General features: G+C 37.5%; 1 protein-coding gene across 8 annotated transcripts in view; it reads right to left on the minus strand.

Moving 5' to 3' along the window:
- The window catches only part of PPP2R2C (protein phosphatase 2 regulatory subunit Bgamma), a 205,490-nt gene that overhangs the window by 107,510 nt on the left and 77,443 nt on the right, over window positions 1-20,537 (minus strand). For 2 of the 8 annotated variants that reach the window (XM_032984473.2, XM_032984476.2), the window contains one exon: window positions 14,454-14,545. The exons of 4 other annotated variants lie outside the window; for them this stretch is intronic. In XM_032984473.2, coding sequence (XP_032840364.1) covers window positions 14,454-14,545 — 92 coding nt within the window. Of the gene's footprint in view, window positions 1-14,453; window positions 14,546-20,537 lie in introns of those variants that run through there. 2 more of the 8 variants (XM_032984472.2, XM_032984481.2) reach the window with 2 other exon arrangements.

Raw genomic sequence — 20,537 nt, forward strand, 5'->3', positions numbered from 1 at the left:
ACCAACAGATGAACATCACCATTTCTTTCTTCCAAAACATCCACCTGAATTGGAAAGAGGAGCAATTTAGGAAATTGGAAAGAGCAGTCTGAGGTACTTCATTTCTGCACATACTTTGTTTCTTATCAGAGTTTATATTTTCAAATAACTCCATACCTGTTTTACCTGCCAATCCTTTTTACCACTCCCATCACACACAACACTTTGCTTTCCAGTTCTCTTTACATACATGTTGTGACCACTGTGAAGAATCAACAAATGTGCAAAAGGGTTGGTAATTTAACACCTATTTTGGTATTACAGAGTACCGCAAAACATTTGCCATATCAGTCTCTTCCTTGTGGGCCACTGCTATTACAGTGTGAACTGTGCATTGCAAACCAAGAGTTCCCATCAAGCAAACAAAATGCTCTCTGTTACCTTAGAAAAATAATTTGCAATTTGGTTCTTCTGCTAGTGGCAGAAACAGTAATTCTGATGCATGCAGGAACAGCAGAGACCAAGCTAGTATTTGTAAAGCCACCTGATGACATTGATTATGATCTGAAGACATACACTACATATGGTTTCTGCTCTAGGCATACTAATTCAAAAACAGAGGGCAGGGCCAGAGTATTATATCAGAAATATTTTCTTTAAAGCTGTGCCTAAAAAGCCAATTTCTATAACTTAACATTTATTATATGGATATTAGGAATCTGTGTATTGCAGCAAAGGTTCAGAGTTATGCATCTTTGACATCTGCACAAATTGGTTACTTTGCACAGTGTAGTTCTATCATTACCAACACAAAGCACACCTTAAAAAAAAAGGCAAACCAAACCCTCACAACCCACAAGGAACAATTTAAAAACACCCCCCAAAACATACCTCCTTAATGTTAGTGAATTTTCAGTTTAACAGGATGTTGTGTTTCACATTAGAGACAAAGCTAACAATATATCAGATTTTCCTATTTCTAGTAGGATTATTTCCTAAGGATAGAAACTATATTCCATTTTGAAACCCACACTCTTATTGTAAATAGCACTAACTTTAGGAGCGTATAGCAAAATCAAGAAAATAATCAACTTAGTGATCAAAACAGGATTTGCTAAAAACTGCAGAAAATCTGATTTAAAAAAATAAGGGAAACAAAGTAATAACAAAAAAAGAACAAGTGACATAAAAATCCACTTCAGTGATAGCATGGTTTTACTTAGAAGCTTGCAGCGTAAAACCAATTTTCTTTCCTTAGGTCTTAGCTGAAGGCCTAAATTAAGCATGCAATACATACTTAAAGTATTTTCTCATTTGCTTTAACATTAATTTTCAAGACAATGTTGAAAAGCTGAATTTATGCCCAGCTGTAGTTTTTATAACCAACCAAGAGAAATTTAGTTTGTGTGCTAGAGCAGCTGTGGAAATCAATTCTTAATCTATGACCTTGCTTACTGCAGCTTGAAACCCTGCAATAAATAAATGCCTTGAGCCACAAATAAGAAACATTTGTTGAATCACAGGGACAAAGAACACAAATCTATATGTATGTATATAGCATTAGAAAGGTCATATAAAATACAATATTGGCTCTTTTCTTGCTCTAACATAATAATGTTTGAAAGGCAGGACACAGTAATTGGCTGCATTAATACCCAGGTGGTGAACAGTCACAAGTACATATTTTCTTTTCAAATGACAACGTTCATCCTTTTAAAGGACTTCTTGTAGCCTGCCTGCTTTTTTACTATGGACAATGCTACCGTGCTTAGAAATACAAAATCTCGGAAAAAATATCTAATTTCTTTGTCCTAGCACATGCAAAGTCGTTCTCTAATGCATATGTAAGCTTCCTTGTGAAGTTGCTCAGTGTTTTATCACTGACAACAGGAAAACACTAGAGCTCACGTGTTAACCTGCACTTAGTCACAACTACCCTTCTTTGTAAACTGAATGTATCAAATCCTCACCCTATATGTTATTACATATTTCTCACAGGAGTATAAGCTAAAAGAAAAAAATACCTATGTTAATGTTTCATTATTATTATTTTACAATTAGAAATCACAGAACATTCCTGTAAACAAACCTGCACATCTTTAAAAACACGCCTTCCATTCTTGATGTATTTGATTGACTGGTGATTTTAAAATCAAGTAGTACAAAATAACACTAGTTTAGCTAATTTCCCTCTCTTAATTGTCTCCTTCCTGTTATGTTGGAATTCAGATGTGACTGTGACTGACACTTCTTTTTAGATTAGCATGGTGTTATTAGTTTTCACAGCAGGTGACCAAAGTAACTGATGGGAAGGTTTTCCTTATTTTAACCCTAAATAATGTAATCTAATATGTAATAAAGTAATTTGGAGATTCATAATTATCCTTAAATTGGAATTTTAAATAGAAACCAAATAAGAAAAAGACTTGCTTTCTTTAAATGTAATGAAAGTTTTAGTCAAAGTAGATCATTAAGTCCTTTCTAATATTACATTTTCACAAGATAATGTAACACACTGTGATCAGTTCTCAATCAGTGAAAGTTTTGCCTTTAACATAATTAGAAAAGATCAATAATCAAATTTAAATGCCATTTTTAGTTCTTAATCATGGGTGCAGCATCCAAAGGAGTATTTGTGCTCTTGTGACTTCCAGGCATTAATGTCAGGTGCCAACACTCCCTGTACAGGATGGGAAAAGACATCATATCTCCCAGTATGAGACAGAATTTGGAACAATTTTCAGAATACCTGACTAAGCAGTCAGTATAACAGCTAACTGTGTGTACACAATTTGAAAAGACAAGATACAATTCTCATATTATTAAAAAAAAAAAAAAAAGTTGATATTACATTAGATGATGCTTTTCACTGAAAGGACATTGAACAGAAGAACAGTTTAATCCATTTTTCTTTTATTTAGTTTTCACAGTAACTGCAAACCAGCTACTGAAAGACAGAGGGAAACATTTTGGGTATACAGTCTGTGGAACAGGGGATAATATAGTAAGAATGAGATTGAAGGAACCAGTAATAAGTCATAGTCCATTTAATTTATTACCAAGTACTTTTAACTTCTTCTTTACTGGAAGCCTTTAAAGAACTAACAAGTCACTTATTTTAGAACCAGAATTGTCATCTCATTTAGGGAAGGAAGATTAATTAGCAATTAAGTATATTGCTCACAAGCATCATGTTTCTTGGGAGCACCCGGTCTGGGACAGCAGTACTAATAAAACAAAAATGCCAAAGTTAAAACTAGACTTATACTGAAATTACTTGACTCGTCCTACTTAGTTCTACCTATGAGTACAGGCATACCCAACTAATATCCAAAAAACAACTCAGGAGACTTCGGAACTTCTCCAAGGAAGCACTGCCTTTTGTCCTCAATGTAAGCGTTTATTCCAGACTAAGGGTAACTTTTGTGGAAATGATGCCAAGTATTTACCGGTCAGAACTGATGTCTGGAAATAGAGGAGAGACTATCACATTCCAGATGCGCACAATGTTTTCATACTGAAAAATGAGCTGTGCTTCAGCCTACCACAGGACTGACTAATCATACCGATAGCTAAAGCAGAGCAGAAGGAAGTCTGATTTCACACATGCTTTTCCATTGACCAAGAGCAGGAATTTTAGCTTGGCAATGACCTGTGTTTTATGCCTAGTTGGAAAGAAGAATTCACATTCCAATCTAAAGCCCCTCAGGTAATAGCAGTATTTTAAAGGTATAAAAGCATATGTAGTTCCCAAATCTCCAAAGATTTTGCTAATGGCATTAACCAGACCTCTCCACAGCTGTTTGTGGGAACAGGCAGGTATTACCTGGGCAGCTGCAGAAGTGGGGAAGCCCACACAGCAAGCCTTCCCAAGGGGCAGACATCTGCCCCGTCTGGGTGGGGTAGTCCTCACTAACTTTGAGACCCTCTCCTCAGCGCTAAACATCAGGTTCATACTGACTCCCTACCCAACTCTACCTGCTATGTCCTATTTCCATTTTTAATTAGTTTTCACATTACAGTCTTAAAGACAGCTTGTTCTAACTGCAGGAGAGTTGCTTGGTGTATTAATTTGGGTTAGAGGAAAATACTTCCCCACTAACAAAACAACAAATTTACAACGTGCAGCTGATTATAACCAATGACCCTTACAAAACAATTTAAGATTCAATATTTGTGAAACAAAGCAATGTTGCTGATGCTGCACTGATGGTTTTGTATCAGCATAAATGACTAATTACTTTAATCAGGAAGCTCAAAAGATAATGAACTTGATTTATTATAAATACAGGGGCTTGCCCTCTTATAAAAATGACTTGCTCTGCAGTTCAGGACACATTGATTTATGGCACTACTTGTAATTCTTTTATTTTTTACTTTAACATTTAATAAAAGATGAAAAATAAATTGAAAAGTAAACCAGAGCAAGACACATTCCCAATATAATTATATGCAATTCCACAGCAATACTCATACATTATCTATATCCTAATATTTCATTAATAGTAAAGATACAAAAACATGCAGAAAGTATAAGATTAATTTGGCCAACAGTACAGAAAAAGTGAATATTCTTGCCTTTCTCACACACGACTGTTCATTATTTGGTGATACCTGACATCTGTTGCTGAGACCAGCTGAACACAATTCAAATCCAGTTCAGGTAGGAATAACAGTTATTAAAAAAAAAATCTCTGAAGCTAGATTATGAATCAATTATGGCATAGGATCCCATCAGGGAGAGGGAGACTGAATCTGCCTGGAGTCTACTAGTGGATAAGCAAATATCTTAACATCTTTGCTGCAAAGCCTCTTTGGAAAGCACTTTGCTCTGTCCTGAACCCTGCACCATCAGTCCTTTACCTTACCTAAGGGCCATTTATGGACAGATACAGCACTTAAGACATGTCAGGTCCCCATGACGAGGCTTATGGATTTATTGCACTACATTCAAACTACACAATACAGTGACAAATTTTTACAGTATATAACTTTTAAATAAACACAAAAAAAATCCATGTCTAATCTACTTACACTAAGATTAAATTGCTTCAGATTCTCTGATCCACCTGAAGTCCTATAAGTTTATTCAGGCAATATGACTGCCATGGATTCCCTCTTTCTGCATACTTTCATTGCAGATTTTTGAGGAACCCTCAGGTGTATTTCTACGTATTTTGCTGCATGAGTGAAGGGAGAAACAGTATTCCAGAGATCAGAAGAAACATTTTATAGTTCCCTGGTAACCAGCAAAATTCTTCAGTTTATCTTAAGTTTTTGGGGTAATTGCTGGAGCCTCAGGGTGTCCAAGGAGACTGTCACACAACTGCATGAGTATGAGTACAATTGCTCAGCTAGTTATTATAGTGGTAATTATTGTTGCATCAGTACATGCAGAAAATAATGATTAAGAGCAACTAAGAATATTTTCTACATGAAGACTGTTTTCATAAACAGGAAAATCTACTTGATCTAACTTCAACTCCGAGCTCAGCTAAAACAAACTGTATTCCTCAGGGCACTGCAACAAACAGATTATCATCAAATAAAGATACTTGGCAGGCAGGTTCATATTACAGCCGCTTCTTGTGCTGACCAGCACAGTCACCGTGACTTCATGTTCCCCCTGTTTTAATATATCTTCACATTGTCTCTTGTCTCATACTTAACACTAACATTCCTCCAGGCAGAAACCACTTCCTTCTTGTGTGTCTACAGAACCAGCTGTGCCTACTGACTCTTGGTGTATAAATAACATGAAAGATATAAATCTGATCATGATTTATGGCAGAGAGTTGAACAACATACTCAATTAAATCTCTGCATTATCAAAGTCAATGGAAATTTTTATTCTTGAGACTAGGGTTATTCCTGTTGTATATTATAGTTGGCATCTTCCTGGTACAAATCTTTCACATAAAAAAACTTTTTTTTTTAGTCACCTACCAATTTTGATACCTTACAGTTATTATCACAACTATATAAAATGGAAGTAGTATTTTCACCAGCACTTCTGTCAAACAATCTCTTTCTATCAAGCATTTCTTCAAGCCCAGTGGCACAGAAAGTCCCAGAATTCAGATCACTGCAGTTTGGAAGATATCCATCAAAACATTACTAAAAGACATCTGCTTTGGTCCATGAGGGGCACACACAGGACCAACCTCTGCTATATTCTATAACCATTCGCTGACGACCAGACACCAAACCCCACTTCTGCATAGCTGCAGAAAACCAGAATCCTACTACAGTAATTAGAAAATAGATCAGAAAGTACAGGATAGCTATCAATATAGCACAGGCTTCTAAGACATTTAATCACAGTCAGATAGCTCTGATAGCTCTCTGATAACCTGTGAGAAATCTGGGAGATCTTTAAAAGTCTTTGAAATCTGATGTCATGCTACTCATGGATGTCTGAAACTGCATACATAATTTTTAAGGACTGCTGATTAAGATGGCTTATTTTCTTTGTTGGATTTTTAACTCACATGACTGGTTTCATACTTAAATCCCTTTCAAATAAAGGTGCCCTCATTCTATGAAGTAAACCTCCTGGAGTTCTGCTTGTTTTCTAAATACACAATATTAGAGGTCAAGCAGAGACAAGTGTTCAGGGGAGAATTTGGAAAAAAAATAAAAAATAATGAGGAGTATAAATTCAAACATAATCTGACATAAAAAGAGGAATTCTCACCCACAAAATGAAATTCCATTATTTTACACAAAAAGAAACCATTAATTATTAAGTAGATATTTGTTGGTTAAATCTGGTTTATATACAGAATTATTAAGGCAGTGTGAATAGTACTATAGAGCAGCATTTACTGACATCATGAAAATTATTCCAACCTGCAAAACTCTTTTAATTGAGTGTATGTTTCAGGAGTATTTTTTTTGTACAGAAATTTTATGTTAAATTTTAAAAGGTACCTCTGTTGTTTCATAGAAGCATTAAAAATGGAAGCTCACTGTTCCAGACATTTATTTTGTAACAATCATTTAATTTAATATTTTGTTATGTTTGACAACTCTCGTGGGGAGCTAAACACTCTTCTCTGCAGCTACTGTGATTACTAAGAGAAAAATACAAAATAACTTTGAAAATGATAGATCAGGTTCACTGGTGACCTGGTTCTGCTGAGCTCAGCAAAAAGGAGAAGCTGCCTGATACCTTTACCAGTGCAGTCACTCCTAGAGGCTATTCTGACTTGCACTTGCTGGCAGAAGTCCCTAAAGGACCATCTGCCAGCAAGAAATGGAGAGGGGGGGAGGGAATCATTCATGTGTGCACTCAGGTACTGCCAAGTCCTTCCCAATTCTCAAAAACTTCAAATAGTAGAAGCTACCACAAGAAAGATTTAAGACTTCAGTATGCCAACTTTACGTTTTGTGGAGTCCTTAATATAGAAGCTCTTCAACAGAAGAGAAAAAGAGAGTCTCCATAAAAAGAGGAGGAGAAAACTGAATGGATAAAAAAAAAATGTATCTTTTATATTCAGAATATTATGGTTACTGTCAGAGAATCATGGTCAACGTTACCAAGCACTGCAGGTTAACCCTACTGAAACAATATGTCTACAAAAGGCTTACTGAGAAGGTGGGGGGGGGGGGGGGGGTGGGAAGTGTCAAATATACACAAATAAACACACAAATATACAGATGTATGCACACTGTCGTGGTTAGAGCCTGGCCAGAAGCCACACACCACACAGCCACTCACTCCCCCTTCTCTTCTGGCAAGGACACACACTAAGCTCCTATCTTCAAAACTGCTGCTACAGGTCTATTTAACTTATTACTACAGAAACCCATAACAATCCTAAAGCATCCAAAATAGGAGATGCATGGCAGAGCAGCCTATGTTTCAATAACAGAACATGTTGAAAGAGGCAGATCAAAGAGAAAACACTTAAAATTAAATGCAAGACCTTATTCTGATTTAAGAAAAAAAAAAAAAAAAAAAGACATATATTGCAAATACATCGATAAATATCTTTTACATATATATACATATTGAAAAGTTAGAGCTTCACTGGCTTAGCCTGTCCTGCTATGTGTACCCATTCCCACCCTCACAATTCTGTTTTCTGTAAAATGCACCCTTGAAGGCATCACCTTGTAGAGAAGGGCAACAGCTGTTCTGTGCTGGGTCAGAGCAGATGCAGTACATACCGGAGTTGTCTGTATATTATGCTTTCTCAAGAACACTCATAAGGCTTTTTTTTGTTTGTTTGTTTTCCTTCTTCCTTTGCTATTTCTACTGAAAGCATGACTAATGCACGCTCCTGGCACCGTTCGGATTTTTTGCCTCTATGGTACTGGCCAAGGAGTAAAGCGATCTTAAATGAGTACCCCCTACAGTTTTACTATTACAATCTCATCTTCATTCCCCTTCTCACTATTCATCTCTGTTTCTATCCCACTATTCACCATATATTTTTAAGTGACATCTAACATTTAGATTATACACAGTCTTAGACACTGTCCACAGAAATCTTCACTTAGCTGAAATTAGTAATACTAATCTCAGTGAAATGCTTGGTTTCATACCACAGCGTTCTCTGCCTTCTAGCACAGCACTGGACCTTGCAAAAAAAGTGAGCAACATAGTGTTTTTTCCCTATCATCAAACATTCAGTTTAGATTTTAGGTTTACTTGGCTCATGGAAAGAAAGAAAAAAAAGACACACTTGGCTGTCCAGTTGAAGCACAGCATAACTGGTCACATGCTCTGTAGACGATGCAAAACAAGATCTCCTGTTCTACAACAAAAATTGTAACATAAACTGTAAGCCTGTCAGATGAGAACTAGATCTGTTCACTGACAGTTTATAAATCTTTCCAGGATGGAGAGGTTTTGATTTTGTTTTACAGTGGCTTGTTTTTTGTTGATACCAATCACTCCTTCACTCCCATTTCCATGCAGTTCTACAGATAGCTGCCTGAAACAGCAGTTCAGCTGTTTCTTTTGCACATTGATACCACAAAACTGATCTTGTAACCAGAAGATTTTCTGTATCTAATATTAAAACTAACATTTCATTCATTCATGTCCTGTTCCTGTGGAAATATGTCAATGGCAGGGGTCAATGTATGTAACCGAAGTCTACAACACAGCCTCATTTATAAGCAGAATTTCAGCAGACAGACACTATATAATGAAGTTGACAGTTAGCACAAGCAAAATAATATAAATATTAAGGAAGAAAAATACCATCATGAGGGAAATAATGGAATATAATGATCTCTGTCAGTGTGAAACCAGCAGCACCGTGGATCGAAAAATTTTATTACTTCCAGGCAAGGCACAACTCAATACGTCTTCCAGCTTCTTTTACCTGGTGCTCTTTACAAGTGTTCAGCTCAAAGACAGCATGAGACGTGCTCTGAACTTGTGTCAGTCCTCTGCAAACTACAAGAAAACACACATTTGTACCACTCACAGCAACTGAGATTACTCCAAACAAGAAATCCCTATACATTTACTATGAGGTTCAAGGGTAGAGGTAAGTTCACAGTGCGCTTGACACAGTCACTGTATAACTAGGACAGGTGAAGCACACAGGCCATAACATCACTTTTTCTTCCACACATTTAGTGGAGAGGACATCGGGGGTGAGGAAGAAATGTGTAGGGGTGAAGCAACACTGGCATTAATCTAGCAGCAGCCTCCCCATAAAGGCCCCAAAGGTCTTCTAGTACCCTTTGCTCCATCAGGGACAACACAAGCCACCCAGCTAGGAGATGACCTTGAATCAATTTCTTCCAAACATACATTCAAACTATTCCCAACCATTCAGAACTGGACAGCCAAGCATGGCATTCTCATAAGGCCCCTGCAAGAAGTTTTACATTCTGTATCACTTTTTCATTTTTCTCTGCATATCTCATCCTGTGTTTTCGGTGTTTTGTCTGTTAAACTGTTTTCAATGTCTGAGTTCAAATACTCTGCTACAAAATTTAAGGTGATGCTCTCAAAAGCGATTTGAATGAGCCTCAGTTTCCTAGGTGCTCAAAAGAAAACAATTCAATGGGTGAAATTATTATTGCTGGATTCGGTGGACTATTTTCTTGGATGTTCCTTGCAGAGGCACTGATATAAATACATATTTCTTTACTATCTGCATTACAGGAGTATCCAAAGCCTCAAGCAGGGTTGGGATTCTGTGTGCAAACGCAAAAATGCATTTCCTGCCCTGTGAGAGTTTACAGCATCAGCAATGATCCTGCAATGAGTTCCATGTGTGCCAACACTCAAACCTTTACAGATGCCATAGTAATGCCATAGACTATTAGGAACTAAAGAAATATATGAACAGAGATTTTTCATACTGTCATGGTTTGAGCCTCGTCGGCAGCCAAACACCACACAGCCACTCAATCCCCCTTCTTTTCCAGCAATGAGAAGGGACAGATGAGCCAGGCTTGGGATTTGAGATGGGACTGGGAGGGGCAAATCACCCATTATGGTCATGAGCAAAAGGCAGACTTGTTACGGAAAGAAAAAAAAAAAGACCATACATTTATTACAGACACTAACAACACATAACAGAGTAGGACAGTGAGAAGCATTACCACAACCTGAGAACACCTTCCCCCTCCTCTACCTTCTTCCCGGGCTCAGCTCTGCTCCCAATATCTCTACCTCCTCCCTCAGCAGCACAGGGGCAGGAAATGGGGGGTGCAGAGCTGCTGCTTCTTCTGTCTTCAGTGGGGGGAGCTTCTGGAACTTGTTCCCTCTGCTCCATCATGGTCCCCCTCTCACAGGAGACAGTCCTCCACAAACTTTCTCTGACATGAGTCCCTCCCACGGGCCGCAGCATTTCATTATGCTGCTCCAGCATGGGACACCAACTTTCTCCAACTGGATTCCCTCCCACGGCTGCAGCCCTTCCGGAGCTGCTCCAGCGTGGGACACCCCTGTGCGCTGCAATCCTCCCAGAGCTGAACTACAACAGCGGGACTATCTTTTCCCACAAGTCCCCGGCCTTCTTCGGGCACAGCACCTTGATCATCCAGGCAAAACGGAACACAGGCCATAAATCAATGTCTGCTCCACTGTAGATCTCCATGGGTGGCAGGGCGGGGCCGCCCTGCCATCTCACCACAGGATACAGGGGGGTGTCTGCTCCAGCACACCTTCCCCCTCCTTTCTTCCTCCGTTCCTCCACTGACCTTGGTGTTCAGGCAGCTGCCGCAACTCCTCCGCACAAGTCCGACTCCTCCTCACCACGTCTCTTCTTAAATACGTTATTGCAAAGGTGCAGCTGATGGGCTCAGTTTTGGTGCAGAGGTGGAGCTGACTTGGGGCTGGGGGAGCTTCGAGAAGCTTCTCACAGGAGGCCACCCCTATAGCCCCCTCCCCTGCTACCAAAAAACCCCACCACTCACTGAAACCCAGGACACATATACACTGTTATATAGCTGTTGATTGGTAATGATATTTAATGAATTCACTAATGAATTTGGCTGGGCTAAAACTGCCAACCTAGAGATGAACAGAGGTAAAAACTTAGTCCTTCATGAAACCTGGAGACACAGGTGACAAATTCCTTCCTACAATCACAATACTACTAAGTGGTAACATGTTCAGAGCTTATGACAACTACATGGTAAATCTATGAAATCAGTTGCACAGCCTGATATCTGAGCAATGGCTTTTCATTTCCAATAGCTTTGATACTTTAGTCTCCCTTTTACTTACAGATGCCAGTGACAAAGTTTTGATTAGAAGGAATTTCTTTCTGCTGCATCTCAGTCATTTATTTTTAGAAGTCTGGTGCTGACACATGAAACATTTTTAAGTGCCTCAAATAAACACTTCCTTTTGAACAATCTAACATTACACAGTTCATTCCAGATCATCACATGCAGTCTGACACATTCCATCCTAGCTCCAACCACAAGGCGAACGCTTTTCAAGAGATACCTCCAGAAGGCTGGGAATAAGCCAAATCCCTTATGGATCACCTACATATAAATGCAGATGTAGATTATTCTCACAGATATAAAAAACAAAAAAGAAACAAATAACATTTTAGCATGAGGGTTTCCCAACTGTGACTATGCACAGTCCACACATTATTCAGTGTGAACGTAAAGAGATAGTTATTCCTTGTTTGCAGCCCTTGCCTCCGACACTTGACCCAAAATTCTGGATATGTCTCTTAAACGCTGTTGTTATCTAGTGGTTGATGAAAAAAAACAAGTTTATGAATTAAACCTGAAGCCTCAAACCAACTCACTGTAATTCAGAAAAGATAGTTATATATCCTTTCTGAGGACTGATTTAACTTTCCTCTACTTCCATTCCTTGGACACAATCCACAAGGCTATACAATCACCAGGATAGATAAAGAGTGATAAAACTGAAGCCCTTAAGATAGGGATCTATAACTATGAACATAATGCTGAAGCCTTTTCTCATGTGACCAGTCATAGTGAAATCAACAGAATTACTTATACAAGTTCGGACTCCAGGATCAAGGTTATGAGGATTATCCTGCTCTGGGATGCTCTGGGTAATACATTGGTTTACAAGTATGCTCCTTTAGATCACCATTATTCGATGTAAATATGCAGAAAAATCAGACTCTGTATTAATTAGAATTCACAGAAAATGTATGCAGAGACAGAAAGATGAATGTTGTATGAATAAAATACAGTGTGAAGAAAATGGTCTCTGATTATTCTTTTGTGTTTGTACTGACAAGGATTTAACTGTATTTTTGTACTTGAATTTAAAATAAAACCTATTATAAAAAAGGTCTAATTGTGATAAGGTATATAATTATCTTCAAAGGTTTACATGGCATAGAGGTAGGTTTGAGCTGAAATTCTGGAGTCAGTTTGCACAGCTGTGTGGGAGGCCAACTCTGGACCTCTCTACGACTTTGTCAATGACAGTAAGAGGTTAGCAATCTGCACTGCATCTAAAAGATTGAAAAATCAAATCCAAGTGATTTATTGGCACCACACAAACATTAAGTAAGGTGACTTATTAGCAAATATGCCTAAATACTACTTAATGCCATATATTTACATTACAAGGATCCTCAAACTGTTCTTCACAAAATGAAATTCTGGATCAGTCCTAAATTATTTCCCAACAGAACTCTATCAATCATTTTAATTATGAACCAAATCCTGTATCCCTTGCTACACTGACAAAAAAGGAAGTCAGGAAATGTTTTAGCTGTATATGGAGTGACTACTACTCTGATTCATATCCTTTAAAGTAAAAAACGCAAGAAATACCTTCAGGAAGTCTATTTTGGTTAGGAAAATTAACTCTGCTTATTCTAGGTCTTGTGGAAACAGTCAGGAATAAAACTAAACGTAGACAGTTATTTAATTGTACTAATTCTCTTGTTATCATACCTGTTTACAAACAGCCATAGAGGTAAACGGACTTGTGGACCTCAACTAGAAATAACAATTAAGTTCTTGCAAATCCTTCACACAGCATCTGAAGCTACAAAAGTAATTCATCATGACCTAATAGCCTTGCTAAGCCTTTGCTGCTTTCTTCTCAATTTTATTTCTATATTTAAGAGATATGAATTTGGCTAAAAACAGAATACTCCTCACTGTATTTGAAGTACGTAGTTCTTAAATAAATCCAGGGAAGTATACAAGAGTTCATTTGCCAAACTTGTGAGCAGTCATTATTTTTGTCCTGAAAACTCGCTTCAGTCACATTAATTCCTGTCATATAACTTATCACATATCTTCTGGTTTAGAAGACAACTATCTATTGTAACCGCAATACATACCCATTACTTTCATATAATGTAGAATGTTGCATGTCTAACTTTAGACAGGCAGATTTCATTAATTGTGAAGTAATCTAAAAAAGAACATTAGTTTAACAGCTTAATTGATGTTAATATCTAAATTACATAGCAATTACGAGAAGAGAAAATGTTAAGATATGGCTTTACAACAGAAACCTAGTAGTTCACTTAGACACTGGAAACCAACATTCACTTTCTTATCAATTTTTGGTGCATTTCAAAGCATGCCTTCTGGTCTAGTGTTCTAATACGCCTCTTGCACACATGGCTGCCACCAGTAACCACTTTTCTGTACCACATTTACAACCAGGCTGCATTCAGTTATTCACATGCTACTTTGTAGACGTGTACATAAAGCATTGACAAAGTCTCTGGGAAAAAAAAAAAAAAAAAAAAAAAAAAAAAAAAAAACACAAAAAAAACAGTGCAAAAAGAACAAAATGCAAAGGTTCCACCCAACCACAAAGAAATATCAAAATGTGACAACAGTCAAGCAGAATAATGCAACCTCAACGAATCCAGCCCACGCTGCTTTACAATACATAAAGTGATTTTCTGTTAAACACCGGTGGTTCATTCAAGACAAGGGGTCAATCTCCATTCAACAGCCTGTCCTGCAAGAACCACTGCCTGGCAGCGAGAACCGCATGGACAGAAACTCTTCCACCCACTCACCTCCAGAAGTGACCTCTTCAGAACTGGGTTGAGGAACATTGGCAGGACAAGGTGGGGAAGCTTGCATTGCTGCCGCCCTTGCTATACCTGTCCTGTGGAGAAATAGAGGACTTAATTTCCAGGGCTGTCAGTCAGCACCTTCCACATTACAAGTGAAGGAAAAAGAAATTAATTTGACAATGCCTGCTTTGAGCAAGTACATTTTGGGGTGTGGTGAAGAACCCCCATTTTCTACTGAAGTATGTGGGTTACTTTCACACCTTCTATGGAGCTCCATTAGTCTGCCCAGCCAGCAAGCTGGATTTTTGCTTCATGCGTTGTTGATACTCTTGCCAGTTACCTATGTAGCAAGCTGGGATATGGCCACTAAGAATCAACTTAACTAGATAATCTAAATAAAATAAGAAAATTATGTCTAAATTAATCTCTCAACTCTGACATGAAAAAGTACTTCCACTGGGTAGCTCTCTCCCATTCAAAATGGCATGTTTCTTAGTCTGGTCTTTAAATATTTCCTTTACAGAAACCATTACCATATTAAATACCTAACAGACAAGCAGTTCTTTTGCCTCTCCTATCTCATCCATTCCATAGAGGCATTTTATTTTATTTCCACATTAATCTAAACAGGGTTACCACAAGAATCAACTCTAACAAAGTCAACTTTTAAAGGGAAAAAGGAAACTCTCCACTATCCTCTTAGTTTCTAGCTAGGATGACTGTTTTCAGCCATCAGTTTTTAGTGTGGCACATACAAATGATTTGTGTCTACCAAAGCACAGTCGACTAGAGAGAGGAAGAGACAAAACCCCCTCTATCTGAAATATGTGAATAACTCATTCTTTTGAGTGTGGTGATGAATGCAATGTTTTATAATTTCAAAAATAATTCTATAAAGCCTTATTAAAGCAAGTGTGTTTGCTTCCAGAAGTGATCTCTCTAACTTTCAGGAGTACCATGATGGTTTCTGTTGGAGGAAACGTCAAGTTTAGACCTAGAGGATCAGAAGCTAATGGCAAATCATCTTATTCTGATAGGAGTGCACACTGAATACTGATGTTCACAGGCAAGGACAATTTCCAATAATTAACTGGAAATATATCAGCCTTCATTGCATTTGCTTAATGTTGGTCAATAGCAATGTTAATCTTGCAAGTTAATTAAGAGACAAGACAAAACCTATACATGTGAGGTTTATATATAATTCAGAACTTCCGAAAAGCATGGAAAGCAAGACAAGAAAATGAAGATTATAAAAATATGGCAGAGGAACTCTATTAGGGGGAGAAAAACCCAAAACAAACCCCAAATTTTATGGTATCAATTGCTTAAACTCAGTCTTTCAGCTAGATGTATTTTAAAGAGTAAATGAAGGGGTAAATAGAATTGCTCGCTTCTTATTTGGGCAAAACAGACTTATGTATCAAATCACTTCCTAAATGAAGATGTCAGACATGGGTATTTTCTTAATTTTTATGTTTTTATTTGACACTATATACTGCTTTTCTCTTCACAAAGTTTCCAGTTTCCAACATACTAAACATTTCAAAGAAACAAAACAGCTTGTCTCTCTGAACATCTACTATCTTAGACTGACTATGGCTGTCCATGGGCTATGATTATAAACAGACTTTGGCCAAGATATTTGGATGAGGTTCCTACAACAGAAATAATAACAATTGGTCACATATACATATCATATTTAATAAACCTATTATTTAAATATAAAGAAGATATAGCAGGTTGGCTCAAAGAAATAGGACACTGATTAATTTACAGATAGATGTTCTGTTCACTTTCTAAGACAGTGATTATTCTAAGCACTAACAGGAATTTTAGCAAGTCTGTTCCTTTTCTTTATGTGACAAATGCTAGGAGTACCAGAAGGAACCAAAATCATCAGTGAAATCCTGATGACCTTAGGTTTTACATACTGCCTAAACCCCTCTCGGAGTCACCAAAAAGCTGCCCCAAAGAACCCATGATACACAGATAATCTAGATATTACATTAACCATGCACAGATATCACTGATACTTTTCTCTCCAGACAGAGAAAAGAACTCAAACACTTTGAAATGTTTGGGGATAGTTTCTAATAATCCTTGGAAAGACTGGCATTAGTGGAAACAGGTTTCACCTAGAAACACAACAACACAACTGTTAATGTGTATACACTCCCTCAAACACAAACTGATAAAAAAAAAAAAAAAGCCATAACTGAAGGCAAGAACTAAAACAGTCACAGTGTAGATTTTTGTTTGTTTGCTTTAGTAATCTACAAAAACATCAAATGTCGGGCATTTCACACTTTGAGGGTAACCTACATTTGTTTCAAAAATAAGACTTAAGAATTCAAAACCAAGCACCTTACACATTAAATACTTCAAAGAGCCCTTCCTTTGCTTACTTACTCCTGATTTTCTCTCCCCAAGTTAATTATTGTTCTTAAACCTCCCCTACAGTCTATGTTGACCCATGTATCCCAAGTACTTCAAGAGGCACTTTAAACATACGGGCTATTTCTAAAATTATCACTTTCACTGTGAGAGAACTCTGGGAAAGTAGTTCATGGAATAAAAAAAGAAAACAATTTGCCACAGGAGAAAAATACATGTTCCAGAGATCAGTCCAATGGCTGCAGCAGTGGATTCCTCATCACCATTCTTCACTCAGTGACAACATTCAGGTGCTGCTTGAACATAACCTTTCCCGTTCCCTACACGTGAGAGGACAGTACCACTGTGGACTGCAGTCCCACCTGGGTCTCTCCAACCAACATATAACTGGTGAAGAAAAATGAGCCTGACAATTTGTACCTACAACTGAATCATGTTAGTAATCACTGATAGGGAGCCCATACTTACTTTCCATCATCCAGAAACAATGTTGCTAGTACCTGAACTTTAAGGGATAGTCTCCACAGAAAAAGGAATAATGACAGTTTCAATATACTGTATGCTATGGCTTTACTAAGAACCTATGATTTTTTAATACAAGCTAAAAAGAATATTGATTTCTTTCAAGTCCATTGCACACTAAATGCAATTCCCAGTGTTGCTATTTGAAGTATTAGATAAAAATGCCATTTCTCTCACTAAGAAAAGAATCAAGGAGTATTTATAAAGCAGAAATGTCTAAGGCTCTTTGGTGTGTTTCAAACAGTCTTGTCAGCTGGAGGTAAGCAAAAACTTATGCTGATTCATGAAAAAACATACAGAAAATTCACTTTGGTGTCATCCAAGCTTAGTGCCTATATTCACTGTGCACTGTGGAGGGCAAGACATTGCCAATCTAAAAACTTCCATAGTGATATAACTAACAATACAAACTCAGTGCTTAAACTCTCAATTACAATCTAAGGGAAGACAAGAAATGGCTGTAAAGCCATTAAAAAAAAAAAAAAAAAAAAAAAGCTCTCTGTGAGAACCTAGATGGACCCTGAGAAACTTCAGGAGGTTCAATGAGGAGAAGTGCAAAATTCTGTACTTGGGGCAGAAGAGCTCCACACAGCTGGCTGAAAAACAACTGGCAACAACCTAGCAGCCTGGCTGGGAAGGACCTGGGGTCATCCTGAATGCTAACCCACCAACAGTGGGCTCACATCAGCAAACTACATGCTGGGCTAACAATAGGAAGAATGTGGCCAGCATAAAGAGGGAAATCACTCTCTGCTTATAACCGATGAGACTACACTTCCAACACTCTGTCCAGCTTCAAAACCCCCCAGTTGCAGTAGAGAAATTGGACAAAATCCAGCAAAGCCCTAAACACCTACAAAGTTGGTCAAATGCTTAGAATGCTTGCAGAAACTGCAGGGAGCCAGGCTTGTTTAAGCTGGTGAAGAGAAGGCTAAAGACAATTTAATAGCAGTTTACAAGTACTTGATAAGGATTACAGACACTGGAGCCAAACACTTCTTGGTAGCAGTGCATTAAGTTATAAGGTCAAAAGCAACTGAGTGACAGCTTGGGAGGTTCAGACTGGCTACTTGGGCTTCTTCTCTAAAAGGGTAATGCAGAACTGGGAAGGTTATCCAGAGGTTGTGGCATATCCATCCTTGGGGGTTTTCAAGACTCAGCTATACACATACACAGCTGACTTGATCTATAGTTTTGGCAAGATGGTGCTTCCAGTGGAACACTGGACTATAGACTTGCGGAGGCCCTGTCCCACATACACCACTCCTCTGCTTCTACAAAATATCAGTTTATAAAATACCAAACACTCTGGTGTTTTGTCGAACAAAATCCCTTTGCTAAGCCTCCGCTGCTCACTTGTCTACTATGATATTTTCAGACAGATGAACTGACAAGTTTTGAGTGTCCAATGCAAAATGAGATTCTACAGAAACACAGTTAAACAAGCAAATACCTGTTCCAAAAGGTTGGATCACTGTGCTCTATTCTTCGTCACTAACAATTCAAACAAAGCACAAAGACACAACATTCGCACTGAGAAGTGTGCTTCAGAGACCCAGAGCTTGAAAAAGCGACTCATCTCTTTGCTACAGTTTAATGGATTGGACCACAAGGGATTGATACACTCCCACAAGTGACTCACCCAGGTTATGATCAAGTTAATCACAATTTTTAAGACTGATGGATTGAAGTGAATAACTCTGCATTTGGCACACAATTTTTCTTCCCAACAATGCAACTGTGCTAATTCTCCAGCCATAGTCTAATTCCTTGATAGTGGGTTAATCTCTGAGGTAATGCCTCAGCCAAAGAACTCTGGAATGCTCTTAACAGTAATCACCAACTACAGGATGACTCCTCATCATTTTAAGATTAAGTACTAACCTAAATATTCTGCACATAGTTCAAAAAACCACTGTGTCATTATAATACTACCATAATATGAACTTCTTGGAAGCTGTAAAAAAATTATTTAGGGGGACAATATGAACCTAACAAATAAGAACAAGCCCCAAAGTACCTGAATATGTAGATCAAGGGGAAGAATTACTGTTTTGTTAAGACATGTACATTTTTTAAAGTTCTGGTAGAGTTAACCCTGAAAAATATCTGTAACAAAGACATTTATTTAAGGGCTGAAACTATGTTACTGACATTCATGAAATATCCTGTAATTTTTTTCAGAGAGATTTAATTATACCTTTCATGCTACTCATCCATTGAAAGATCTTCTGGTTAGCATTAATTTGAATTCTACTGCAACATAAATTAATACAACTTAGACACATTTATCAGCCCTTTAAATAACAAACTGATAATGTGTCCAGGCAATATATTCTTGAAAAGAAGAAAAAGACATACAATTAAAATCTGAACTAGAACTACTTTGCATTTCAAAAAATTAAAAAGTAGCCTGAAGCTACATTACCTCAAAGAGAAAATCTGGACAGCAGGTTTTCTTCAAGGAAAGACATAAGAGTATTTAAAAGAAAACAATATGTGGCAAGAGTAAATCATATAGAAGGAGTAGGCAAAAAGGTTAAAGAAAAATAAATGGGTTTGTACCTAGGTTATTATAAATTTTAATGCATTTCCTAAGGAAACTTGCAAAGACAGTATTAAGGTCACAGTATTTAACAGGATAATTTTAATAGTACCCTAAATTTAACAAATTATATTATTCATGAGAATTTCCAAGTAGATATCCTAACCCATTATGTAAAGGAACAAAATAATAATTCTAAATGGTTATAATAACTATGGAAAATCTGTTCTTTCGGTTAAAGAATAAATTTTTGATAGGCTAAACATATGGTTTGCTGGTGAGCAGGAATGTAGTCAACCCTAAGAAAATTAACTAACACCTTTAACAAATCCACATAATTTCAGCTCCCAGGATTTTGCTTGTGAAACTGAAGAAATGAAATGCACTTACATTTCCTGACTATGTAGAAAAAAAAACAAGCTTTGTAGAATCCAAGATTTCTCAGTACGTCAAAGTCAGGCCAAATTTCCATGTTCACCTATTTTTGTCCTAAAGAATAAAACCAGTAGTGGTATCGAATCTCTGAAGATTCAGCACAATAAGATTCCCAGAAAGGTTTTTGGTAAGCAATTACTTTGTCCGTTATTGCACTGAGTCAGACAAACTCTTCAAAAAAACAT

This window comes from Tyto alba, unplaced genomic scaffold (genome assembly GCF_018691265.1).
Source record: "Tyto alba isolate M040663 unplaced genomic scaffold, T.alba_DEE_v4.0 Super-Scaffold_6, whole genome shotgun sequence".
In the NCBI taxonomy this organism is placed as follows: domain Eukaryota; kingdom Metazoa; phylum Chordata; class Aves; order Strigiformes; family Tytonidae; genus Tyto; species Tyto alba.